The 26,896-nt window shown below is 55.0% G+C and overlaps 1 protein-coding gene and 1 non-coding gene across 2 annotated transcripts; both read left to right on the forward strand.

Annotated features, from left to right (window-relative positions):
- The first annotated feature begins 4,910 nt into the window (after nucleotides 1–4,910).
- Nucleotides 4,911–23,444, forward strand: SLC6A7 (solute carrier family 6 member 7). Its single transcript, XM_068534551.1, has 14 exons — nucleotides 4,911–4,943; nucleotides 9,670–9,853; nucleotides 11,543–11,674; nucleotides 11,810–12,044; nucleotides 13,721–13,859; nucleotides 15,180–15,314; nucleotides 16,228–16,331; nucleotides 16,454–16,578; nucleotides 17,269–17,381; nucleotides 17,713–17,844; nucleotides 18,337–18,436; nucleotides 18,628–18,728; nucleotides 19,309–19,476; nucleotides 23,235–23,444. Exons 1-14 carry the CDS (start codon nucleotides 4,911–4,913, stop codon nucleotides 23,442–23,444), a joined length of 1,911 nt encoding a protein of 636 aa, XP_068390652.1.
- LOC137760364 (U1 spliceosomal RNA) lies at nucleotides 21,227–21,389 on the forward strand. Its single transcript, XR_011073318.1, has one exon. It is a non-coding gene; the product is annotated as a U1 spliceosomal RNA (small nuclear RNA).
- Nucleotides 23,445–26,896: the final 3,452 nt, after the last annotated feature.

The following is a 26,896-nucleotide window of genomic DNA, read 5'->3' on the forward strand; positions in this document are numbered from 1 at the left end:
GAGGAATATGAACTTGAATTATACTTTTTAAAAACTCCTGAGAAAAGCTGCTATTTTGAACTCCCTTCCAGAGGTGGGCAGGAGTCTGCTCCCTGGGGCCTTCACTCCCTAGAGGGCTCTGGTGCCAGCTGCCTGCCCCTCTGTTTACTGTTCTGGGAGGTGGCCTAGCCATAAAAAGTGTATGCAGCCTGCCTGCCTGCCCTTTGCTCCTGGGGCACATGACAACAATGCACGAGGTGGATCCAGTCCCCACATGAGCCCCTGAAGAGCAGAGGCACTTCTCTCTCCTCCTCCTGCTGTTGGCCTGGGAGACATCATGGCTTCACTGAGGATGGTGGACATCTAAGGCATGGGAACCAGGTGGTACCAGGGGAGAGGACCAGGGTTCCAGTAGCAGAGGAACAGGGTTGGTGGCAGGGTGGCTAGCGGTGAGTGAATATAGGTTTCTGATCGTCAAAAGCGTTTGCTGTGTGACCCTGGGGTAATTGCTTCCCCCCTCTGAGCCTCATTTCCCCATCTGTAAGACTGGGGAGCTTGTTTACCAAAAAGAAATGACTCTGGTCAAGTCAGTTTGAGAAGTCCTGCAGACTCAACCCTTCTGGGAGAGTCACAGTGGTGCCTTAACACATCAAAGGCTCTGACAAGTCCCACAGCAAGAAAACCCTTGAATTTTCTTTAATCCAGCATTCCCCATGCTTCACTACCCAGGAGCCCCCTACCAGCACCACCAGCACCCCACTGAACACCACTCTGGAGTGTGGGAATGCTGTGGGCTGGAGGGCCACGCTTCAGCTGCGACTCAGTGTTGAGTAGCAGATTTTGTTGTCACGTGGCCTGGACTCCAGCTTGACTACTTCCAAGCTGTGAGACTTCAGGCAAGTTACTTAGCTTCTCTGAGCCTCAGCCTCCCCATTTGTCAAATGGAAATAAAATACTCTAAGCTATCTAAGCTATCTCAGAGTTATGTTTAGCACAGGGCCTGGCACACAGTAAGTGCTGTGTTTTAGCCACCTGTTCCCTGGGCTGCTGCATCCTAGTGTGATGCTGGCGGGCCTGACTGATGTTCTAACTACCCCCATCCCCAGTGCTGAGGACAGATGGTGGCTGGGAAGATCTGAGGCAGGACAAGCCTGCCCCCAGCCACAGGAAGACCTCTGCCTGGTTGGAGGTCAGTCGCCAGGCCGAGCAGGCTGGGTGAGCTGCAGTTGCTGTCTACGTGGGCGGTCAGGGCCTTGGGTGGGGCCCACAGGTTGGATTGGCCATCACCTGTCAACTGGTGTTTGAGCTCCGTGGAAAAGGAAACTTTTATCTAAGACAACTTCCAAGCAGTGTCTTGAGCTGCGGTGTGAAGTAATGCATTCCCTGCCACCCAGAGAGTTCCACCAGAAGCAGGGGTGTTGTAATGTCTCAGGGAAAAGGACCCACTATGTCCTGTCAGACCCGGCAGCCACCCCAGTGCTAAGAGGTGTTCCAGCTTTCCTATCGGGAATGGCCGATGCTGCTTCTGCTTTGCATATAGTGATTTTATGCTTCTCCCCTGCTGGGTGGCAGGCCCTGAGCTGATGCTAGAGATGGGGGATGGAAGGTGGGAGTGGGGGGGCGTCCAGGCAAAAATGATATCTGGCCTGGCCTGGCTGTGGAAGGCCCAGGGCCTGATCATGGCCTCTAGCAAATCAGAAACGTGCGCGTCAGCACTATGTTTCTATAGACCCCTGACACCATATTGAGAATCTGAGTTTTGTGGATGAGACTCCCACCACTGACTGCCAAGAGACTGGTGTGGGCTGAGTGGAGAGGGCCACAGCTCAAGACTAGGGAAGGTGTCAGGGTTGGGAGTGGAGTGCCCTCACAGAGGAGGTCTCTAGCAAGGAAACCAGCCTGGCCCAGAGTGGATGAGATGCCCAGCCAGTGGGACACAGAAGCTGGGAGCAGAGCAGGTGTAGGACAGGGCGGCTTTGGAGGGCAACCCTGTCCCGGCACGGCTGCTCCAGAACCACTTTCTCACCAGATGGATTAGCAGTCTGGATCCTCACCTTTCAGTGGCCACTCTGGTGTAACAAAACACATGCTCTTCAGCGATAAAGTCTGAACGTTTAAGCAAATTAAAAATGTTTATTTATATGCATTTAAAAATATCTCCCTATATAATAAAAGGAAGTACATTTTCATCTCACATTTTCTTTAAATCAGCACACATGCCCATTCTTCTTGCTTGATGTGAGACCAGGAGAAATAGAGAGGGAAGGGAGAGGGAAAGGGAAATAGATTATTTACTAGGTTTGAATTCCTAACTAGTTATTTTGCCAAGTGGTACGCAAACTTCTTCTGGGATGGGGGAGAGGGGGTGGTATGGAGAGCAATTGTCAAATGTCCTCAGCAGCTGAACTCATGGCCAGTTGTATGATCATAAAACTGGCGTTTCAGAGGATAGACTGACTCATGTGGACAATGTCTTGTAAAAAATGTTGGGGGGTTGTTTATTGTATGAAGTATAGAGTTTTCCAACAAGTGCTGTGGTGATGGGGGAGGGGATGGCAGAAGGTGTGATATGGAGGGCAGAGCCTAGGTGGGGTCAAACTCCTAGATTCCAGGCCTCACCCTGCCTCTACTTCACAGGGTGATTTTCCAAGTCCTGCCTCCTCTGGGCCTCAGTTTCCCCTTCTGAAAGGCATGGGCCTAGACCCATTTGTATTCAGAGCCCCAGTGACTGCTGCTGATGTTCAGTGGTCACCCCATGATGTGTCTGAGAAAGGCTAAAGTCCCAGCCCTGTTCCCTTCCCTTCGCCTAGGGCTGGCTCCCTCCAGGGCTGGATCTGGGGGAGCAGGTGCTGCTGGGAAGAGGCCACAACGAGGCTAGTCTTCCAGGGCTCCTGAGCCAATGCCTCGCCTCTATTCCCTGTTCCCATGGTTCTCTCTTCCTTCCTTAGCATCTAATGAAACCCACAAGCCAAGAGAGGGAGTGGTTCAGTGAAGCTGCCCGTCCTGTAAGAGGTGTGGTGACACTCCCTGGGGGAGAGGAGAGGTGGGTCCTGCCTGGGCCTCTTAGCTTTTGCCTCTCCCCAGGCACGGCCCCAAGGCCCTCCTCGCCTTATCTCCAAAGCTCAGAGATTCAGTGATTTGTGACCTTGGGCATACAACGTCACTCCTTCAAGACAGTTTCCTTAGGTACAAAAGGGGGACGCACAAACTTGTCTTTCTAGGCTGTTGGAAAGAGCTAAAACTTAGATATTGGATATGAGCTCATCTAATGCACACAGTAGGGCTCAGTGAATGCCCCTTCCCTTTACATTCATGGCCAAGGGGCTCCTTTCTGCTGGGTCTGGAGAGTCCCTGCCTGCCCTGTGAGGCCAGGCTTAAAGGAAGGAGCAACTAGGTGGGACCTGGGGAGGAGAGGTGGGCCTGGGACCCAGCCAGGCCCTTTATCCAAGCCTGTGCTCTGATTTAAATCCTTCCTGCCTCCTGCTCCAGAGATGGGAGGGGCAGCAGACACTTGATCTCATTCTGCCCTAAGGCCTCCCCATGTTGGCTGCTGGTAGGGCAATGCTATGAGTGTCTGAACTGGGACACTTTTGAGCGTGAAAGGAGCATGATTTGTAATGTATATGCTGGGCCCACTAGCAAATACTAGTTCAGTTCCACAAACCAACGCATATGATCACTCTAGCTAATCATTTCCCATCCTAGCTGCAGGTTCACTGTACCCTTACAACACTCTGAGAGGTTAGCCAGGCCCAAATTGGCTGATGGCCCACTTTACAGATAGGAAACCATTAACATTCCCAAGGTCATACTGTTGGTGAACAGGAACCCAGGCGCTCATGATCTAAGTCACAAACCATCACAACCATACAGTGGCACTTGCCCTGTCCCTTCTCCTCACCCCAAACTCCCTGTTTCACTTTCATCCCAAGGAAACAGACCTGTTCAGCACCACTACTAGCCCGGAAGGTCCATGAGGCCTGACTCTGTCACTAGTGTCACTCACTAGCTCTGTGACCTTGAGTGAGTGACTTAACCTCTCTGTGCTTTGGTTTCCTCTTCTGTGAAACAGGGATAATAACATCTCCTCCAGGTCACTGTGTTGAGAAAAATAAGACCTAGCCCAGGATCTGGCACACTTTAGGTGCTCAATAAATATTGGTAGATTGGATGACTGAATAAATATCTGACTATCGGCTGTTCATTTGTTGGCAAGAGTGGACAACACACAGTGGGTCCGTAAATGTTAACTGAGCTCCTATGATGTGCCAGGCTCTGTGCTAAATGTTTTCTATGCACAGTCTTCCTGGATTCCTCACATCCTTGTAAGGGAGGTAAGATTCTTGTCCCGATTTTCTAGACAGAGAATGGCAGCACAGGGAGTTTAAGTAACGTGGGCAGCGTCACAGAGCAAAGAGGAGGTACAGAGATCCTGGAACCCAAGGCAGGGCTGTTACTGTCCATGTGCATGGCCTGCCTCCCTCGTTGCCCATCTAGGGAAAGGGAGGCCCAGAGAGGACAGGTTACTTGCCCAAGGTCACGCAGGGGACGGTGGCAGAGGCCTGGAGACCTCCGAGGGTTTCCGTTGCGGACCCCCCTCCCCCCGCGCTCGGGCCCCTCCAATCGGCAGCTCCGCGTGCGGGGGCGCGCATCCCCCTGCTGTCAGTCAGTCAGCCCGTCTGTCTGTCTACGCGGGCGCAGCGGTGCTCCCCTCCCCAGCCTAGGGCGCTGCGCAGGGAGAGGCAGGGCGTTCGCAGCGCCCGGCAGCCGACGGACGGCAGCGCCTCCTCCCGCGGCTCCCCAGCCGGTGCTCGGGAGTCGCCGAGGCCAAGGCGCTGCAGCCGGCTGGCGGCGAGATCTCTTGCTCCCTCGCTCGCTCTCTGCGCTCAGGGAAAGCCCAGCCGGGAAGCCCCCGAGACCCACCTTCCAAGATGAAGAAGCTCCAGGGAGCTCACCCCAGCAAGGTAGGGCACGAGGGCAGGGGCGCACCTGAGGGAGGGGTGCGGAGGCCCGCCCCCTCTCGAGCCCCCTGGGAGGGTGGGAGAGGGCACCTGCAACCGGCTCAGGGCTCCGGAGGAGGCCGGCAGAGCTGGATTGCAGGGAGGGGCGGGGTCACAGCCTGCATGGGGTGGAGGGTGGCCTTCCCCTTCCGGGGGTCCGGATGCAGTGTGATGGGGCCTGGGGTTCACTGGGCCAGGTCCTGCGAACAGGTGTCTCAAGCCACAGGAGGCACGAGGTAGGGGTGCTGGGGCCAGGCACCCACCCCTCCCCAGTACCCTGGTCCAGTTCCCCCAGGGGCTGATGTGAGGGGGTGGGAGATGTTAGAATAGCTGAGACAGCCTTGAGCAGGACTGGTCGCTGGTGGGGGCTTGGAGCAGGTCCTCATCCGTGCACTCTGCGCTGAAGCAGCCTCTGTGAGCCGGCAGCAGGGCCCTGGTTTCCGGCCAGTGCTCCTGCCCTGCAGTGCCCACCACCTGCTCCCTCCCCACCGCCTTCATTCTCCTGGCAGCTTTGGCTTCCCTGCTAAGACCCCAGGCTGCCCCTCAGCAGGGCACGAGGGAGGCAAAGGCGAGGAGGGAGGAAATGGGAGACCCAAGGGCTATGGAGGTGGGGTGGAAGCTGGCATGAGAGAGAAGGCCAAGTCTATGTGTTCCTGGAGCCCTGGGCCCAGACCTCAGCCCCTCCCCACCTTGTCCTGTGGGATTGGACCTGCCAGCCAAGTCACATGTATGTGGGGAGGGAGAGTCTCAGGGGAAGTTTTCTAGCTTTTGGCTTAAAAGTACCAGTCTTAGCCAAGGAGTCAGAACGCCTGGGTACTGTTTCTACAGATGCCGCTTACCCTGTGACTTGGGGCAAGTCTGTTCTCTAACCTGGACCATCGCTGGTCCATCCCCAGTGTGTAGCACCAAAGCAGGCCCCACAGTCCTGGGGGCGGGGGATACTGTGAACTCACAGCTGCTGGTGTGGTGGACGGTCCCCTCTCCCGCAAGACCCACCGCCACCATACACTCGTTCAAGCTCTCTGCCCTTGGGCAGCTGAGCATGGAACCACTGTGATAAGTGGGTCCTTTTTGTTTCCTGACATAAGTGACTTGTTGGGGTCATTTGTGGGTCTTTTGGGTCTTCTTGAGTCCAGCCCCTGTTCTTTTCCATCCTACTCTCTCCTCCTTCCTCTCTCTTCTCACAAGAGCCCCCACCCCTCACCGGCACAGGGCCACTCATTATGTAAATAGCCATGTTGTATGAAGCCTTAGCTCAAGTAATCCTCCAACAATTCTGGGCCCTAGGTCTTATTATCCCCAATTTATAGACAAGGAAACTGAGGGGTGCAGGTTACTGCTTTCCTGAAGGTGGGCTGAGCCACCTAGGGCCAGCAGGGTAGGGGTGGGACCCCTGGCCTCAGTGTCCCCTCCCTTGGTCTCCAGGAGAAGGGGGTCGGGGAGTGAGGAAGTGCCAGCTACAGCAACGTTATTCAGAGATGAGCACAGGACTGAGCGTCAGAGGTCTGAGTCCTGACTTTGCTCGGCCCTTAACTTGCTGTTTGACCTTGGGCTCACCCCTTCTCCTCTGAAACTCACTTTCCTAATCTGCACAATGATGAAGTCAGACTCCAGATTCCTGCTGTCTCTCTCATCCTGAAGGAGGTATGAAAGCCTTGGCTTGGGAAGTCTTACCTCTCCCAGCCCTGACACTGCTGGTGACCTACCTCTGTTGGCCCCTAAAAGAGGGGGTGTGGTCTGGCAAACTCAGATGTGTGTTCCTGTGTGACTCTGGGTGGAGAGTGGGGGGATCAGGGGTGGGAGCCTCACACCCAGGCAGAAGTGTGAAGCAACTCATCAAGCTTCCAACCCTGCCCCATTGATTTTGTCGCTTTTCTCTGTCTCTCAGTTAGTTCTGTCCTCTCTGTGCCAGCCTCCTGGGATTTACCACATGGTGGGGTTGGAGGCTCCATGTGGGCTTTGGATTGGCTCAGCTTTGGAGGACCCCATCCCCTGTTCCTGGAGCAGGAGCAGGCTTCCCTCTGATTGGGGGAGGAGGGGACGGAAGAGCTGGCAGCATCCTGCTCTTGGAACTCTTGTCACCATGGAAACAGAGAGCCAGGACTGCTCTGTGAACATAGAAAGGGCAGCAACTTCTCAGGAGGGATCAGAGGAACCTCATTATCAGGGCCTCCTGCCAGCTGGCCTGAATGGGACTGGTGGGGGGGGCGGCGGTCACAGGGTGACAGGTCTGCCTCCCCACCCAATACTAGGGGCCACTGTCAACTGGCTGCTACCCCATCCCTCTTGGAGTTCACCTGGGAGGGAGTGGTTCCAGAGGGCTGATGCTCACCCAGCTGGAGAGGAAGACGTGGGGAAAGGGGCATCAGAGGGAAGGGGTGGGTTTCATACAGGTCTAGGAGCTGCTGCTATCCTCACCCCAGCATGTTTGAGATCACAGCTAAAGAACCACCAGCAACGTATTTGTTTCAACCCTTGGAGCCCAGTTACTTGAAAAGCAGCTTTTTCATGCTCTTCATCATTGTCAGCATCACCCATAATCATGCCAGGCTGCCCCCATCACCACTGCCCCTCTGCCCAATAGCCAGCCTCAGGCAGGATCACCACCATGGTTGTCACTATCACTGAGAGCCCAATGCTGTTATCACATTTCTGCCACCTGAGCCCGTTGCCCTAACCATGTCATTGCAGCCATGTCATTGTCACCTCCAGTCCTGTGACACTCGGACTCTCCTTTCACATCCTCATCCCAGCAATGCTCATATGACAAATCCCCAGCAAGGTTTCCTCTGTCACCTGATTTGTGTGCAGACACCTACTTGCGCTGGTGCCAGGAAGGGCAATTTTAGGGGATAAAACAAATCGGGTGGTGGCTATTTGCTGAGTCCCTGTGCTGGGATCTGATCTGGTCCTCGACCACTGTGGTGAAATCTCCTTGATGAATCTTGCCTCACAGATCATCAGAGCCAGAAGACTATTAGCTAAAGATTATCTAGACTTGCATTTCTGCCAAGTATATCCCGACATCCTAGCTCCTTGGGACCCTCTTCTTAAGTAGAATTGGAGAATACTGTCTGTTCTAGTCCCTACTTGGAGAGTCACAGCGCATATTGGTACATTAAAGGATCTGACAAGTCCTGCAGCAAAGAAACCTGTTTTACCTTGTGATAACCCAGCTTTCCCCAAACTTTTTTAATTCAAGAATCCTTTGTTCCACCAAACATCTACAAACATTTCAAGTGACGTGTTTTTGGAATTAGTGATCTATCCAATCCCTTCAGTGTCCATATGGGGAAACCAAGACTCAAAAGAGTCTTTCCTAAAGTTGCACAGTGAATTGGTACAGACCTGGGACGAGAATCGTGGTCTCCTGATGCCCAGTCCAGTAGAATCACTGTTTCCCCACAGTTGTTCCTCAGCAGGAAGCAGGAGGGTCCTTTCTTCTCTCTGAAAACCATGAACATGATTTGATAATGGGCCTTCTTTGCAGCTCCATCCTCCTCTGCCATGGGGCATGGCTTTCTGAGGCAAGCAGAAAAGGTGTAGCTGCCCCTTTCTCCTGCCCCATTCCTGGAGTCACTTCTGGGAACTGCTGTCTGAATTTTAGATAGTCATCCTGGTAACTTTGGGCTTCCTTCCCAGCCCTAAGCCTGGACAGCTCATGGACACACTAACTCATCTCTCGGGCCAGGGTTCCAAGCACCTGGAGGAAGGCCTCCATCGCCCAGCCCCAGCCTAAAGGGAGAATGCCCAGTGGACTTCCCTGCCCTCCTTAAATCGCAGGAGGGGACCTTAGGGACAGCTGGTTCCCATTCCCCTCTGAGCATGCATCTTTCCTCCAGAGACAGGAAGATTACAACTTTCTGAGGCAGACTGGGGCTTCAGCAGCTTCTTCCTGCTTGTGAGCTAAAATTCACAGTCCTCAGTAGGCCTTCTTGAGCCACACAGCATAAATCTAAGCCCAGGGGAGCCCACATTCCCTCCATGCCCCGTCCTTTCTATGCTAAGGGGCCCCACTTCTTCCTCTTGTCCTCCTGTAACTGCCTTTCCTGAATACACTCCAATCTAGTCAGCTGCACATGCTCCAAACTGCCAGTGTCTTTCTTAAAATATGGTGCCCAGAATGGAGTAGCAGAACTCCAGCATTGGGTGGTTGAAGACCCGGGCTTCAGCATCAGGAAGCTCTGGGCCTGAGACCTAGTTCTCCCACTAGCCAGCCTTGTAAAAACTGTGGGTGTGCCATAATACCTCTTTGAGCCTCAGTTTCCCTTAGATGAGTACTTAGCTCATACAGTTGTTCTGGGAATGAAATCAGGTAATGTGAGCAAAATGTTTAGTGCAGTGAGTGCGTGGTAAGTGCTCACACATGGTAACTGTTATTAAGATCGTGTTCGTTGTTGTCGTCAAAATAGGACCATCCCTTGATTGGACCTCTGTGTTAGCCAAACTAAGATCAAGGTGGCTTTCTTAGTGCCTGAGCCACCCTGCTAGTCTCAAAAGTTTGTAGTCCCCTGAAACCCCAAGGAGCTTCTGCCTATTAACCTGTCAGCCCAGGTGAGAGCGGTTGATTATCTGAACCAATAGAGTTCTTTGCACTTAGCCCTGTTTGATTCCATATTCTTATTTTGGGGGTCCCAGTTTAACCTGGCCTCACCTTCTCCCTCACCCCTTTGGTCTCTCTTACTGGCAGCCCATCATCCCAGACCTGCTGATGACCCCCAGTGACCAGGGCGATGTAGACCTGGACGTGGACTTTGCCGCAGACCGGGGGAACTGGACAGGCAAGCTGGACTTCCTGCTGTCCTGCATCGGCTACTGTGTAGGCCTGGGGAACGTCTGGCGTTTCCCCTATCGAGCCTACACCAACGGAGGAGGTATGGGCCTGATGCCTGCGTGAGGGGCATCTAGTCCAATGGGCCAAGGCTCAGGGTGGAGTGAGGTGTTAAGTGGCCTTGGCCACTGTCTCCTATGTGACCTTGGGCTGAATTAGTTGGAAGCGGTGACCTGGGGCTGGAAGGGGGAGCTTACCCTGCCGTGTCCCTTTTCCTCTCCCAGTCTCCTCCTTCCTGTCTCATCCCCAGCATGGATACTCACTCGGGTCTCTCGACAAGCCCTGGCGCTTCCTGGGCCCTGAGTGATGGGCAGAGGGGGCTGCCTCTACTTCGTGATAAAGGGCCGTGTCTGCCTGTCAGTGATCACTGGGCTCTCACTCTTCTCCCCACCCTCCTCTCCCACCTCACCTCCTCCGGAGCCTCGCTCCCTCCATCAGTCATTCCTGCTCTTGAATCTTCAATCTAGCCTCCTCTCTTGTTCCTTCCATTCACGCTGCAAACACAGCATCTCTTCCATCTTAAACAGATTCTCTGTCCCTGCCTCTCCATCAAGTGGCTGTTCTAAGTCTCATTAACAATAGCTGGGGTTAGCACTCACCATCGGCCAGGCCCCAGGCTCGGTGCTCTCCAGGCCTGTCTCATTTAACCCTGATGACAACCACCTGGGTGGGCACCATCTTGATGAGGCAGCAGTGCTTGGAGAGGCCAAGTTCCTTGCCCAAGGTCACACGATGGGGATCCAACATTCCACCCCAGGGCTATCGTCTCCAGAGCCAACGCGCTCCCACCAGCACTGTGTCTCCTCCCAACTCTACCAAACTCCTTAAAGAAGCGCATATTGGCAGAGTGACAGAAATCCAAGTAAAACTAGGTGAAGCAAGGACGAGATGAATTGGCGTGACTGGGAAGTGTGGGACAAGTGCTGACCTCCAAAGCTCCAGGAACTCAGGGATGTCCATAGTTGTCTCTGTCCTCTCTCTCCCTGGTTCTGATGCTTCTTTCCTCTCTGTGTGCTGACCTCCTTTTTCCCTGGACCAGGCTTCCTCCTTACAGGTGGGTCGGGGGTGGCCACAGACAACTCTGGAATGACTTCCTTCCCAGCACTGCTCTCTTTGAATGAATTTATATAGAATTGCAGGGAAGGTATCTAATTGGCCTGCCTCGGGATGTGTGCCCAGGAAGGGGTGGGCAGGGGTTGGCTGGTGTGACTGGCAGCACTTCCAGAGCCATATGGTGGTGGGCAGTCCTGTAAAGGAGCTGGCTGCTGATATGAGAAGAAAAGGGGAAGGGATGCTGGGCACACGGGACCATAGGAGGCAGCCACAAGCATCTGAGGTGGCGCTGGGGAGAGGGGAGGGGCAGCAGACTGGAGCCACGTTCTGCAGGGCATTGATTTCTGTACTGAGGGGTTTGTACTTTCTCCGGCAGGGAATGCACTTATTCATTCACTCATTTGTTCATTCATTCACTCAATGTCTGCTCTGAGCCCAGTCCTGGCCTGGGCGCTGGGGCTACAGAGGTGAGTAAATCCCGCCCCCACCCCCCGCCCCTTGGCCCTCAGTGATCTCCTGGCATAAGAGAAGACAGTCCTGCAGTGCCCAGCCCTAATCCACGTGAGAAGTGGTGGTGCCTGCCAGTCAGGGGAGGGGCGGGGCGGGGCTAGAGCTGGGCTTTAGGGGGAGCCCACCCCCAGACCCTCCCCACCCTCCCTCCTCCTCCTCCTCCTCGCAGGCGCCTTCCTTGTGCCCTACTTCCTCATGCTGGCCATCTGCGGCATCCCCCTCTTCTTCCTCGAGCTCTCTCTGGGCCAGTTCTCCAGCCTGGGACCCCTGGCTGTCTGGAAAATCAGCCCCCTCTTCAAAGGTGAGGCTTCAGTGGGGTGCTCTGAGCCTGAGGGAGGCGGGGAGGTTCCCGCCACAACCTGTAGGCAGAGAGGGAAGTGAAACCCAGGAAGGGGATGGCTTCCTTGGCCTGAAGGCCGCCCGCTCCCCCGCCCAGGTGCCGGCGCGGCCATGCTGCTCATCGTGGGCCTGGTGGCCATCTACTACAACATGATCATCGCCTACGTCCTCTTCTACCTCTTCGCCTCCCTCACCAGCAACCTGCCCTGGGAGCACTGTGGCAACTGGTGGAACACGGACCTCTGCCTCGAGCACAGAGGCTCCAAGGACGGCAACGGGGCCCTGCCCCTCAACCTCACCAGCACCGTCAGCCCCAGCGAGGAGTACTGGAGGTCAGGCCCCCGCCGGCCCAGCAGCGGTCAGGGAGGGACAGAGGGCAGGAGTGTGCCTGTGTCCCCAAGGGGCTCAGCATGCACCTCAAAGGCCAAGCTCAGGTGCTAGTGTTAGGCGGACTCTGGGTTCTAATCCCAGCTCTTCACCTGGCCAGCTGTGTGACCCTGAACAATTTCTTTTGCTTCTGATGCTTTATCTTTGAAGTCGGTGTGCTAATAGTATTTGAAGGTTACTGTGAGGATTAAAGGAAAGAAAGCATATAAATTGTGCTGCCCAGCCTGGTGGATAGTGAGTGCTCAATAAATGCTAGCTGATAGTAATGATGCTGATGATAACAGTAATCGTCAACTTTTGGAGCCTCAGTTTCCTCCTCTGCTCAAGGGGGTAATAAGAGTCCCTGCTTCATAGGATGCTATCAGTATCAGTCAGTCAATCACTCATTCGTTCTTTCAATCTGTATTTATTGAGTACCGACTGTACTAGTGGGTAAGGCACTTAGAAGGGGCCATGATCATACAGGACCATCTCAGGTTAGTCTAACAGGAGAGAGAAGACTATAGGAGAGTAAGGGGTTGCTATGAGAATTATGCAGGTAATGCAGGTAAAACCCTTAACACAGTGCCAGGCACATTGCAAGCTCCTGTGAATGGTGGGTATCAAAAGGGCATCGCTGCCCATTGGCCTGTCCCAAAGTCCCACTTTATAGCTGAGAAAACAAGGCCCAGAGGCTTGCTCAGTACTTACTGGCAGAGGCAGTACTGGAACCAAGGCTTCCTGATCCCTGATCTTGTTCTGGAACATTCCAGAGTAGCCTTGTTCCTAGGTGGGGACCATTGGTTGACCAGAGGACACAGACCAGATACCCCCAACCCTTTACCTGCAAAAGGCTGCTCTTAGGAATTTTCCCCCAAATGAGCCCCATGTCTTGAAATGTTTTAATCTCCAACCCTCACATATTACATGGTCCATCCGTTTATCTATTTAAAGTCCATCCAAAGTGTCTGCACCTGCTGAGGAGTATGTCTGACCAGTGGGGAAGGGCTTGGGTATGCAGCTAAAAGCCAAAGAACATGACATGGTCACTGGCAGCTGCCAGGGGTCTCCATGGCAACGCCGTGGCCCACTGCATCAGTTGGGGAGCAGGCAGGAAGCAGACTGGCACTCTCACAGGGCTGAAGGGAGTTGAGTGAGTGGAGGGACTTTACAGAGGGGATCCACATGGAAAGGTGAGGCACCAGCAAGAGGGACAGCCATACCACCCCTGAGGCAAGGAGGCAGTGTTACTGGAACCAGGGGAAATCTGAAGCCTTGGAGGAAGGGCTGCCCAACAAAAGCTGTGCTATAGAAGAAGGCAGTCACAGCCAGACCCTCTGAGGATGTGCGTGCATGTATGCGTGTACATGTGTACACGTGTGTGCAAATACCCCAACCCATCATCCCGTCTCCTGCTGTTGACTCCCATTAGCCAGACCCAGATGGAAATTGAAGAGGAAGGCAGCCTGCGTGATGGGGTCTGTAGAGGCCCACCTCGTGGGTGCTGAGCTGGTCAGAGAAGGATGGAGAGGAATCAAATAGAAAAAAGCCAGGATAGTCTCGCAGGCTGGCCACAGCTTTACTCCATGTCTGTGGAGCATGGCAGGGTCACCAGAGTACATTCAGACCTTGTCTCCCACAGCCGCTACGTTCTCCACATCCAAGGCAGCCGGGGCATCGGAAGTCCTGGGCAGATCCGCTGGAACCTCTGCCTTTGCCTGCTGCTTGCCTGGGTCATCGTGTTCCTCTGTATCCTCAAGGGTGTGAAGTCCTCGGGCAAGGTGAAGCTGGGAGGCCCCGGAGGCTTGAGAGGCTGGGAAGGGTGAGGTCTTCCTGAGGAGGCAGGGTGTGGACTGAGCCTGAGAGGATGAATGGACTTCAACTGGGAAGAGGGGGTGAGAGAGTGCATTGAGACTGGGGGAGGGAGGCACTGCCTGAAGAAAGATGTGGAGGTGAGCCTGGATGGTGGCTAGGCTGGCTCACTAGACTAGAAACACGCCAAGAGCGGGACCTATCTGTTATTCAAGCTTCTTTCCTAACATAGTGCTTGGCACTTTGAAGAACCTCAGCAAGTGTTCATTGAATGCTTGGAGGGTGGGTATGAGTGACGGCTCTTTGAAATGCAAGCACTAGAACCCAGTTGTCACACTCAATTGGAAAGTCTAGACGGTCTGCTTCAGGCATGGCTGGATCTAGAGGTTCAGTTGGAGTTATCAGGAATGTCGTTCTCTTGGTGTCTCAGCAGTACTTTCCTCCAGATTGGCTTCCTTCTCAGGCTACATTTTTCACGAGGTTGCCGCTAGCAGCTCTAGGCTTACATCTTACCTGCTTAGTGTTCTCCCTTGCCCCAAGTTTCAAAAATCCTAGAATTGAGTCTCACTGGATACATAGGTCTTATACCCATCCCTGAACCAGTCACCGTGGGCAGGAGGGTGGAGTGCTCGGCTTGGCTGAGGCTGGGAATGGAGTCAGCGCCAGGTGGGAAAGTCAGGCGACTGTTATCTGAAGAAGGCCAGCTAGATGCTGGGAAGAGAAAGCCGCAGACGCCCGTTTTAGGTTATGAAGGGCAGGAAGGGCCATAAAGCTGTTTCAGAAGGACTTGGAAACCTTCTGAGTGGTTTACTCAATCATTTATAAATTAGAACTTGTCCCTCTGCAAAGTGCTGAGAGACGTTGTCCACGAGGAAGAGAACCACTAAAAGAAAGACTAGAAAGACAGCGTAGAGACCATTAGGAAGCCAGGAGAGTTTATCGTGGTGCAAGCCAAGGCGGCGAGGGGCTTGAGACTTGATGGTGTTTGCTGAGGCAAGGCTGGAGGTTTGGGAACAGGCAGAGGCGCGGCAGAGGGGAGTTTGGGCGTGTCCAATGTCTGATGACCATGCAGGCTGGGTTTGCAGGGGGCCTGGACCAGGGTGCAGTGGAGCTGGAGAGAGTGGAAGGGTGGGAACAGCCTTGGACAGCAGTGATGTGTGGAGGGAGTGAGGGAAGGAGAGAGAGCACGGTGGCTGGTCCCAGCTTGGGTTGGGCAGGTGAGTTGGTAAGATGGGGATTTGTGAGAGGAGCAGAGGAGAGGGAAGGTCACCCCCCTTACTGTCTCTCAGGTGGTGTATTTCACGGCCACGTTCCCCTACCTCATCCTGCTCATGCTGCTGGTCCGTGGAGTCACCCTCCCAGGGGCCTGGAAGGGCATCCAGTTCTATCTCACCCCTCAGTTCCACCACCTGTTGTCTTCCAAGGTGAGGCCCTCAAAGCCTGCGTGCGGAGGCAGCAGTCAGGCTGGGGAGTGGAAAGAGGGCTCCCTGGGAAACGAGGGGGTGGGGGGAAGGATCTTCCACATGGTGAGCCCCCTGTACCAGGCGCTGTGCTTGGCACTTTCCTTGATTATTATTCACAATCCTATGCAGTAGATATTATTCTCTCATTTTACAGATGAAGAAGCTGAGGCGCAAAAGAGTTGGTGATAAGCTTAAGGTCACATGACTAAGGAGTTGGCAGAGTTGGGATTTCCACCCAGATCTGTCTGACTCCAAACCCCAAGGAGGGCATTAGTAATAATAATAGAAACAACAATGGTACTGACACCTAACGTTTCTTATTTGTTGATGGATGACTGTGCCTGACCCTGCTCTAGCACTTTGCATGTATGTAGTTACGTAATCCTTACCACCACCCTATGAGGGAGGTACTGTGCCTATCTCCTCAGTACAGACGAGGGTCCTGAGGCCTGGAGAGGTGATGTGGCCTGGCCAGGTTACACAGATAAAAAATGGTAGAGCTGGGATTCAAATTCAGGTCCCTCCAACTCTAGGGAGGAAGTAAAGGGGTTACAGGGGCTTGTTGTCAGTATGCATCTACTGAAAATTTACACAAGGCACTACTTCCTTCAAAACCGGACCAAGCTTAGAGAGTATCTCCTAGATCCTGGATGGGGAAACTGAGGCCCGGAGAGGGGAAGGGATCTGCCCAAGTCCTGCAGTGTAAGTGTCGGAGCAGGGCTTGCTTCCTGCCGCTGTCACTCGTGAGCCAGGCTCGTCACCACAGCATCCCTGGACCTGTCGACCGGCTCTTGCCCCATCTCTTCCTCCTCTGGACACCATGGTGTGCCAGCCCGTTCTCTCTGCCCTCCATCTGCATCCTTTCCTGCCACAGGTGTGGATCGAAGCTGCTCTTCAGATCTTCTACTCCCTGGGTGTGGGCTTCGGGGGGCTCCTCACCTTTGCGTCCTACAACACGTTTCACCAGAACATCTATAGGTCAGGGCTGCCTCCCAGACCCCAGGGGCTGGAGTGGGGAGGAGAGTGGCTGGCTGGGGAGGGCCTCGTGGGTGAGGCCGTGGCCCGCTCACCCTGGCCTGTGCCTGGACTTCTCCCGGCAGAGACACCTTCATCGTCACCCTGGGCAACGCCATCACCAGCATCCTGGCTGGCTTTGCCATCTTCTCCGTGCTGGGCTACATGTCTCAGGAGCTGGGTGTGCCTGTGGACCAAGTAGCCAAAGCAGGTGAGCAGGCTGCCCAGCCCTGGTGGGTGGAGAGTGTGTCGGGGACAGCTGGGCTGGGCAAGTTAACATACGTGTGGCCCAGCAAGGTTGTGGATGGGTATGTCATGTGCGTGTGCGTGCACACGAATGAATGTGTCTTAGCTGCTCTCTGGGTGTCCTAGAGCAAAGGGATGAGTGTACAAATGAGTGTGTGTCAACCTGTGTCTGGAGATAAGTGACTTTCTGTAGGAGATTGTCTTGTTTTGTTGCATCTTAGGAACTTGCCTTGCTTGTCCAGATGAGTCACAACCTGTGTGCAGATGGCTGTGCAAGTTCATTGAGGGTTTGAATGATGTGAATCAGTGTCTTGTGCCAATGGGAGTGTCTGAGTATGTGTGTTCATGGAACTGTCTGTGCAAATGATTGTGTACATAAGTGTATTCAAATGAGGTTTTCTATTTGGTCTTGTGTTTTCTCATGTACTCATTATTAATTCATTTATTTTATCAACCTGTGTTTATGGAGCACCGACAGGGTGCTGGCCTGTATCCTAAAAATTAAGAAAGTGTTGGAAGTGTGCAGTGAGTGTACATCTCTGGGTCTGGCTGAACCAAGTGTGCCCAAGTGGGTGTAAGCGACCATGTGCATTTGAGTACGGATGTGGGACCCCCGCGTTCCCCAGACTGCTGACCCCGTGTGCCCTTGGCCCAGGCCCTGGCCTGGCCTTTGTCGTCTATCCACAGGCCATGACCATGCTGCCTCTATCGCCCTTCTGGTCCTTCCTCTTCTTCTTCATGCTGCTGACTCTTGGCTTGGACAGCCAGGTGAGCTGCTCCACGCCAGTGGGGGTGCACCTTGTGGTGTGTGTCTGTGTCTCTGTGCGTGTGTATCTGTGTGTGATGTGTGTATCTATATGTGTGTCTGTGTGTGTGTGAGATGTATGACTGTGTATCTGTGTATGTCTTCGTGTGATGTGTCTGTGTGTATGGCATGTGTGTGATGTGTATCTGTGTGATGTGTCTGTGTATATCTATGTGTGTACCTGTGTGTGTATGTGTGGCGTGTGTGTATCTGTGTCTGTGGGATGTGTATCTGTGTGTGTTTGTATGTATGTGGTGGGGACAGAACTCTGACCACCCCCCTTCTCCCCCGCAGTTTGCCTTCCTGGAGACCATTGTGACAGCTGTTACAGATGAGTTCCCGTATTACCTGCGGCCCAAGAAGGCTGTGTTCTCAGGGCTCATCTGCATGGCCATGTACCTGATGGGGCTGGTCCTCACCACGGATGTGAGTGGCGCTGCGGGGTGGGCGGACCACTGGTGGGCAAGGCTGGGGCACACACCTGCGGCACCGTCTGCGGCCAGGCCAAGCACTCCCTGAGCTACCTGCTTCTTCCTCCTTGGGAGGAACCTAGTCCACCCCAGGCCCTCTCTCCCAAGGGGCAGCTTGGCCTATGACCCAGAGTCCTGACGTTGGAGTCTGAAAGACCTGGGTTCAAGCCTCGCTCCTGCATTTGCTAAGTGACCTCAGGACAAGTGGTTTCACCTCCCTGAGGCTGTTTTCCCACTGATAAAATGGGGTCTACATCTAGGCTTGTTGTGAGACTCAAATCAGACGATGTGTATAAAGGGCTCGGCAGGCAGACAGCAGTCACACTGTCATCATCTTGCCCTCCCCGCCGGTCTGGCTGCTTCCTGCTCACTTCCTGCCCGGGGAAGGGGTGGCATCAGGGAGAGAGGCTGGGATGAGGGGACCCCAGAGCTGCGACTTGTGTTCCAGGGGGGCATGTACTGGCTGGTCCTTCTGGACGACTACAGCGCCAGCTTCGGGCTAATGGTGGTGGTGATCACCACGTGCCTCGCTGTCACCCGGGTGTATGGTGAGAGGGGCCATGGGAGGCGGAGTCAGGCTCCCCACCGTGGGAGAGTGGGAGTCTACCCTGGAGCCCCCCTGCACTGGGTTCCTGGTCCCAAGGGCCAGGGTTTCCGGTGGGGGCAGCTGGAGTGGAGGAGGGGCTGCTGGCGCTTGTGGGGCTGCGGGTGGGACCATTCTCCTCCCTCCCCTGTGCAGGCATCCAGAGATTCTGCCGGGATATCCACATGATGCTGGGCTTCAAGCCGGGCCTCTACTTCAGGGCCTGCTGGCTGTTCCTGTCCCCGGCCACGCTCCTGGTAACCGGGGGTGGGAGGGAGGGCTGCTGGCTGGGGACTCAGGGCTGAGAGCAGGGTCCCTCTGGGCGTTCAGTCTGGTAGGACTGCCCTGGCCCACGGTGGACCTCTGTCGGGGCTGAGGGGTGGAGCGGGCACCAGGATCCTGGTCTACTCCCCTCCCCCTTGATGCCCCCAGCTTTTGTAGCTGTGCTGAGCCTGGTCCTGCGTTTGGCTGGCAAAATGAGTGGGGCTTTCTCAGGCCTCAGAGCCTTAAGGCTAGGGTCAGAGCAGCTCAGGGGTAGGCCGTCTCAGGAACTAGGGCGCCTCAGAGCTGGGCTGTCTCAGGTCTTGGCGTTGGGTCAGCTTGGGGCAGGGCTGTCTGAGGACTTGCAAAGGCTCCAAAGATGGACCATCTCAGGTTCTGGTACAGCTTAGGACTGGGATATCTCAGAAACTGGGTGGTTCTGGGCTGGGCTCTCTCAGGCCTTGGATGGCCCTGGGCTGAGCTATCTCAGGCTTTAAGATAGCTCAGACCTGGGCTATCCCGAGCCCTGGGCCATGCCCGAGGCCCACTTTGATGCTGGGAGCCCCCCACCTGCAGGCCCTGCTGGTGTATAGCATCGTCAAGTACCAGCCCTCAGAATATGGCAGCTACCGCTTCCCAGCCTGGGCGGAGCTGCTGGGCATCCTGATGGGCCTGCTGTCCTGCCTCATGATCCCAGCCGGCATGCTGGTGGCTGTGCTTCGAGAGGAGGGCTCGCTCTGGGAGGTGAGTCTGCCCCACCCCTGCCTGCTCCCAGCCCCCCAACCTGTGGCCCTGCCCTGGGCCCAACCTCTAGAACAGAAAACACATCTGCTCCAACACCTTTTCCAGGGCCTGCAGGATTCTTTTAACTGGGAAGAGCATTTTTTTCTAACCAGTAGCCTGGGCTATGAATCAGCTCAGATCTGCTTGGTCTGTGGCAGGCTCTGGGGCCAGAGTCCTGTCCTGTGGCCCCTCCCACCACCCGGGGCCCCTGGCAAGGGAGGGGCACAATCCAAAGACCATGGATACTGGCCAGTGCCCACGTGTCTTGGGGGAACCTGAAAGGACAAGGGACTTATCCAAGGTCCCATGGTGAGTTGGGCAGGGGTCAGGACTTGAACTCGGGTCGCTAGCTTCCCTGTGGAACTCAGGGTCAGAGGCAACACTGAAGGACCCTAGGGGTGGGCTGTCACCCTCCTCTGGTGACGGGGAGCCCTGCCCACGGCCAGGGTTTTGTGGAGAGACCCAGAAAGCATACAGAGTGCAAGCTGTTTGGTATGGGATTCTGCAGGCTCGGAAGCAGGGAATGGGGACCCTTTGTGGGCCAGTGGACGTGCTGGGATGCCGTGCAGCTGCTGGAGATCCCGCCCCTCTCTGAGCCTCAAGTGCCCTCTGCACACTGAGCCCTCCATTTCTTCTTTTTTTTTAAAATTTTTTAATTTAATGTATTTTTTTATAGAGCAGGTTTTTATTATTTATCTATTTTATACATATTAGTGTATATACGTCAATCCCAATCTCCCAGTTCATCCCACCACCCCCACCCCCACTTTCCCCCCTTGGTGTCCATACGTTTGTTCTCTACATCTGTGTCTGAGCCCTCCACTTCTGAGGCCGTGGGTGTGGAGTCCTCTGGTGGCAAGAGGCTGTCATAGTGAGTGGAGCTGAGTGAGCCTGCTAGGGCCCAGAGACCGCCTTGGGACACACACACACACCGTCAGAGGTGTGCTGGAGCCCCTAGTACTGCTCCATGAGAGCTAATTGTTAAATATTCAGAAATACTGTGACCCAGTTGTTAAACCATTGAGAGCTTGAAATTGACAAGGGTGGGGGATAATTACAACAGTGAGATTGGCTACAAATCAGGGCTCCTGTGACCCTCCACCCGTCCCCAGCCTGCTAACCAGCTCACTACTGCCCACCCCCCTACCTCATACACCTCCACTGTTCCTTGGCTGTCCCTTGCCTCACCTTCCAGCTTCTGGAGGGAGGCTCAGAGCCCTTCCCTGGCAGAAGGGCGCTGTGGTCACACTGCGCAGATCACAGGGGAGTCCTGGAGTCCAGCCACTGCTCTGTCTCCAACTGCTGTACGACTTGAGGCAAACCCCTTTCCTTTTCTGAACCTCAGGAGCCCCACCTGTGCTGCTAAAGGAAACTTGTCTCCTTGTTGAGAGCCAGGGTGTCTGCGAAGGGAAGGAGGAGGGCTCCAGCTCCCAGGAAGCTCATGGTTCCCAAGCCTTGCTTTGCCTCCCTCCTGTCCTGCTGCCACCGCTGCCCACAGCCAGGCGGAGAGGACAGGTTGTTGGGGGATCGGTGAGCCCCACAGAGAAGTCATTGCCCCACTCAGGGGGTGCCACCTTCAGAGACCAAGCTTCCCAGCACTGACACACTAGGATCAGAATCCTGGGTCTGCCACTTGCCAGCTTTGTGACCCTAAGCAAGTGAACGCACCTCTCTGAACCTTGCTTTCTGAGTCCTTAAAATGAGGACAGTGATCCTTACCTGTCAGGGGAGATACCGTGATCACAAAGGTGGTTCTGCAGTGCGCGGCTCATCCATTGCACTCCGGATGTGCTGATCCCTGCGATTTCCCCAAACGTGGGAAACTCGACTGCAGAATTTGTAGTAGTGGGGGACTGCGTTTGTGCTTTCCCCTAAAAAAAAAAAAGAAAAAAGAAAAAAAATGAGTACAGTGATAACTGCCCATATGGTTGCTGTGAGAAGAAAAAAAGCTCATCAACGAAGTCAGTACTGTGACAGGCAGAAAAGCAGGCTATTTTTAAAGTTCAGGATGGGGTCAAGACTGCCTGGATTCAAATGCCACACCACCGCTTCCCACCGGTGTGACCTTGGCCAACTTAACTAACGTCTCTGAACCATACTTTCAGACAGCATCTGTGTGTGGGGCGGTGGAGGTAATAATAATACCCGTCTCATAGGGATAGTGTAAGGATTAAATGAGTCCATGCTCAGCACAGAGCTGGGACCCGGTGAGTGCTCAGTTCTAAGCTGGAGGGTTCTCACCTCAAAATCAGGGGTGATTTTGCCCTCAGGGCACCCTTGGCAATGTCTGGAAACATTTTTGATTGTCCTGAGAGGGTGGGGTTGGAGGGGGAATGCTACTGGCATCTAGAGGTCAGGGATCCGGCTACACAGGGTTCAATGGGCAGAACACCTCCTAGGCCACAATGTCAGTGGTGCTCTCAGGTTGAGAAACCTTGGTCTAGGCACTAGTGTGCAGCTGTAAACAAATCTAAGTCCTTAAACTCAGGGAGCTTGTATTTTAATGCGGGAGATGGACAATAAACAAACAAACACATGAAGGCAGTGGTAAGTGCAATACTTAAAAACAAAACAAAACCTAACAAAACCAGAGTACAGGAATAGAGAGTGATGGAGGACGGCGTTCTGGCCAGGGTGACCAGGGGAGACCTCTCTGAGGAGGTGACAGAGACCTGACGAAATCGCCAAGGTGATTGGTTTAGATGTCTAAGGGGGGAGCATTCCAGGCAGAAGGACAGTCAGTGCAAAGGCCCTGAGGCAGGAGGGGCCGGCAAGTTTGAGGTCAGCGAGACTGGATCAGAGGGGGTGGAGAGAGAGTGGCGGGAGCCAAGATCACGAAGGTAGACAGGGGTCAGGACATGGCGGCCACGTGAGCACTTTGGATTTCGTTCCAAGTGAGATGACAAGCCTTTGGCAGGTTCCTGAGTGGTGGGATAACATTGCTGTCTATACATTTTAATGGGCATCACCGTGCTTTGAGTCTAGAGCTGTGCTAGGCCCCACGCTAAGGGCATGGCACACATTATCTCCCTTGGAATGTACACCCAGTAGGCTCCACTTAATGTTGGTTGTCTCCCTTCATTGAAGAGTTTGGGGCTCTTCTCCCTGGCAGGGCAGGCAGAGGGCTTTGGGAATTTGGTCTGAGGAAGACAGAACCTTAGAATGTCCAGGCTTAGTCATCACCTTAGCTCCCTCCTTCCATGGAAACTGGAGCTTGGAGAGGGAAAGGTCAGACATCTGTGTCAGACCCACCATGGCCACTCTGTCTCCATCTTCCCAGTGCATGGCTCTCTCCCCAAAGCTCCCAGCTCTTCAGGACTCAGCATTTAGGGGAGGGACCCAGAGTGGACTCCTGGACTGCCTGCCATGTAACCATAACAACAGCCACCATTTACTGGGCCTTACTCTGTTCCCAGCACCCTGCTGAGTGCTTCGCCCCAGTGCCTTCCTAACCACCCTTTGAAGGCATCATGATTCCCAAGTTACAGATGCTGGAAGCAGAGCTTAAATTCCGTGCCCAAAGGCCACCCAACTTGTGAGTGGCAGTGCAGAATTCTCCCCAGGCATGTGACTCACTCCCTTGGGGAAGTGACAGTGCCCCTGCCCTTTCCCCGGGTTGTTGCACAGACTAATCCAGGTGACGCGGTAAGTGTTTTGCCGGTGACCCTGGAAGCAGTCCCTGAGCCCTGGTTCTCAGCCCTGTGGTTGCTCTGCTGCAGCGGCTCCAGCAGGCCAGCCGGCCAGCCCTAGATTGGGGCCCGTCGCTGGAGGAGAACCGGACAGGCATGTACGTGGCCACGCTGGCCGGGAGCCAGTCCCCCAAGCCACTGATGGTGCACATGCGCAAGTACGGGGGCATCACCAGCTTCGAGAACACGGCCATCGAGGTGGACCGAGAGATTGCAGAGGAGGAGGAATCCATGATGTGAGATGGGAAGCAGGCAGACAGGAGGCCCTGCCGGCCCCCAAGGGTTGCCACGCACCCTCTGGGGTTCGGAGAGGCCTGAGGCTGCGGGAGGTTGCCATGGTGATGCCGGTCCCCAGAGCAAGACCCTCTTTGTGGCCTCTGCCTCTCCTAAAACCTCTGTCTACTCCCAACACACACACACACACACACACACACACACACACACACTCAAAGCTGAGAATGAGCCAGCTCAGCCCTTACTTCACAGATGGACAGACTGAGGCCCAAGGTCACACGACAGAAGGGACTGGACCCCAGGCCTCCTGACCAGCCAGCTCCCTTTCTCATGTGGCAGCTGGCACCACCCTCTCATCTCTGTTCAGGGCCCAGTCCCTTCTCTTCTCCTGGGGAGCGTGCCCATACACTTCAACGAATCAGAATCTTGAGCTGGGCAGGGACACTCAGGTTGTCTCGAGGCCCATGAGGCCCCGGGCATCAAGGGTTATCAAGTCAAGCGGGAGAAAGATCCCTGTGGGTTCACGTGTGCAGGCCAGGTTTCCTGAAGGAGGTGGGACCTGAGGGCCCTGGAGGATGGGCAAGTTTGGAGAGAGAGAGAGAGGAAGAGGACGGCAGGGTGGGGAGGGCCTCTGGCCAAGGCATTGATCCAGCCAAGGTGTGGAGGTCAGAATATGGCCCCCTTCTCCTCCCCTGGGACCAGGAGGCGGCCTGGGGAGAGACCAAGGGTGAGTGAGCGAGGAGAGCGGGAGAGTGGTGGGAGAAGCAGGTGTTACCAGGTTACAAAAGGATTCAGGTGGGAATGAAGATTGATGGGGAGGGGGAGCCAGGGACGTGGGCGGGCAGGGGATTTGCATGATCATGTGCTTTAGATAGAATATCCTTCTGGCTCAGTGTGCAAGGTGGAATAGAGGGGACAGGGTAGAGGCGGGAAGCCTGCAGAGGACAGACCAGAGGGGCTACTGCCTGAGCTTGGGTATTAGGAGGGTGGAGGGAGGGAAAGAGGGAGGACCCCACAACTTCCCTCTCTGGACCCCATGCCCTCTAGTGTGGGGAGCCCTGGGCATGATTAGAACCGGGGAAGGGAGGGAGGTGCCTGACCTGCACTGTGGAGGTGGGAACGAGGGGTCATAGTCAGGACCCAGGGCCCCTCTCTTCCCTCGTCCCTTGTCCTGGCGGCCCTCACTGTTTCCTCCAGCTCCAGGCACTGCTGGGGAATTGGCCTTGGCTGTGGACGACCAGGCCACTAAGAGACTCGGAGGTGGTCCACACATATGGCTGTCTGGTCCCAGCGCTGCCCACTCTGCTTCAGCACGCGGGTCCCTGGGCATGGACACGAGAGTGGAGGCAGAGAGCAGAGGGCAGGTGACACCCCAGGCCTGTAGCCAGAGACCTTGGCATCTTCAATCCCCAGGCTTGGGAGGGGCTGCCCTGGGGTCCCTCCTTCCCTGAGAGATGAGGGTGGGGTGGGAAAATGCCTGATCAGGTCCCCTGCACATGGCATCCTCCAGTGGGGCAGGGTGGCCTGGTGCAGCTGTGCCAGCCCCTGTGCCCTCTCTGCTGGTGTTTCCCCAACCCATCTGTGTTCTGTTAATAAACGCCAATGAAGTCATCTTTCTTACCCTGTCTCCTTACTGCTGAGAGCCACGAGGTGGGCAGCACAGAACTTTCTGGCTCCCATCGGACAGATAAGGGAACTGAGGCTCAGCTGTCTCCTTTCCTGGCCCACCTGGCTTCTGACCCTAGCTTTGCCATTTCTCCGTGGCAGTGGTCGATGGGTGGGGCTTAGAGAGGATGATGAAGATGAGGAAGGCCCTTAAAGACCACCTAGTCTCCCATTATACATATGGACAAACCGAGGGCCACCGAGGGGAAGAGACTTGCTCAAGGTTACCCAGCAGAGACAGGCAGAGCTGGGGACAAACCAGGGCCCGTCAGCCATCTCCTTTCCCTGGCCAGCTGCCCTCCTTCCCTCCCCAGCTCTTTCCCAGCCTTACCTGCAGTTGCAGTTGGAGCTCCAAGAGTAGAATTGGGAGGAGCCAAGACTTTCCCAGGCCGGAAGAATTTCCTGGTTCTACCCACCCCCACCTGGCAGGACCTTGCCAATATAAAAGGGCCCCAGTGCCTTTCAAATGCGAGGCCCAGGTGTTTGCAAAGGCTTTGAATGCGGGTGGAGAGGAAGGGCTGCTGCATATTTCGGATATTAATAAATTTCCCCTAACAAAGGGCCAGGACCCCCTCCTACCCCCCCCCTTTGTTTGGGGCTCTAGGTGGGGGAAGAGAGATGGGTTTGCTAATGTGCAGAGGATGCAGGAATGGCCTTCACGATTCAGAATGCTTCTTCCCACACCCCGGGGGCGGGCTCCAGCCTTGCTCACAAAGCCCCTGGCGCCTGGCCCTCTCAGCACCCCCAGAGCCACCTCTGGCCCGGAAGGAGGCGCTCTCCGGGCTTGCTCTAGGACTGAGCCTGAGCTCTAGGATTGAGCGTGGCTTGTGAGTACTCTTCACCCAGCCTCTTGGCTGTAGCCCTGCATCTTGGAAGTCAGGAGTGGAGGATCCTAGGAATCTAGGCTTTTCTTTTCCCAGATTCCGAGTCTGCAATTGGCGGATTCTAGGCATCTACGGACTCCACCAGCTTCAGCTCCTCCAGCCTCACCTCCCTTGCCCTGCTTCCTCCTGCCTCCACTCCCCCTGCTCACCGCCCTGCGGTTCCTGGACTGTCCTCCCTGGCCCAGTCTTCCAGTCTGTCCTGCTTTTCCCATTTCCACTGCTCCGACAGCCTTTCCAGCTGCCCCATGCTTCTGCTTCTTCTGCTGCCCATGCCATCTCCCTACTGCTCCCATCCTGATCCCCATATTGACTTAAGGTCTCCCTGCCTCATACCAGATGCCAACCAGGCCCCGATTGCAGTGGGAGCTGATTAAGGACCAGGGACCCACAGCTGGAGGCAACCCTGAGAGCATAGTATGCATCGGACAGGAGACGACAGCCCTTTCTGGAGTAGAACCCCAGCCTGGAATCCTAGAATGTCCCAGCAGGTGCCAAACCCAAGTGCCTACAGGGCCAGGCAGGGAACCCCGGCGAGCAAAGCTGTGGGTGTAAGTGGGAGAGTAAGTGGCAACTGACCCTTAGTGAGTGTTGGAGAGACAAAAGGGCCTGGTGGGGACTGTGATGAACTGGAGAAGAAGGCATGATGCCTCCCTTAAGGGGGAGCTGCCCCTCAGAAGTGTGGGCCCAGGTCTCCAGATATCCTGGCTTTTTAAGAGAAGAGGGAAATCTGGATTTTCATGAGACATTTCCCATTTTTAAATGTGGGAAACTGATTCAGAAAGTGTAAAAGAGCATTTAGGGCCTCCTGTCGGCCTCTCAGTGCAGGCCGACAGCTCAGCAGAATTAGGGGCTTAGCAGTCAGAGAGGCAGGGCTTGCCTGGGGATCCACGGTGAGAGTGGCCTAGAGCT

This window comes from Eschrichtius robustus, chromosome 2 (assembly GCF_028021215.1).
Source record: "Eschrichtius robustus isolate mEscRob2 chromosome 2, mEscRob2.pri, whole genome shotgun sequence".
Taxonomy (NCBI): Eukaryota; Metazoa; Chordata; class Mammalia; order Artiodactyla; family Eschrichtiidae; genus Eschrichtius; species Eschrichtius robustus.

Excerpts from the sequence above, each read along its gene's own strand:
- SLC6A7 (XM_068534551.1), top strand. The coding sequence starts at position 4,911 with ATGAAGAAGCTCCAGGGAGCTCACCCCAGCAAG. Across the intron at positions 16,579-17,268 it reads GGACCAAGTAGCCAAAGCAG|GCCCTGGCCTGGCCTTTGTC; the intron begins GTGAGCAGGCTG and ends CCCTTGGCCCAG. Across the intron at positions 17,382-17,712 it reads CTCTTGGCTTGGACAGCCAG|TTTGCCTTCCTGGAGACCAT; the intron begins GTGAGCTGCTCC and ends TCTCCCCCGCAG.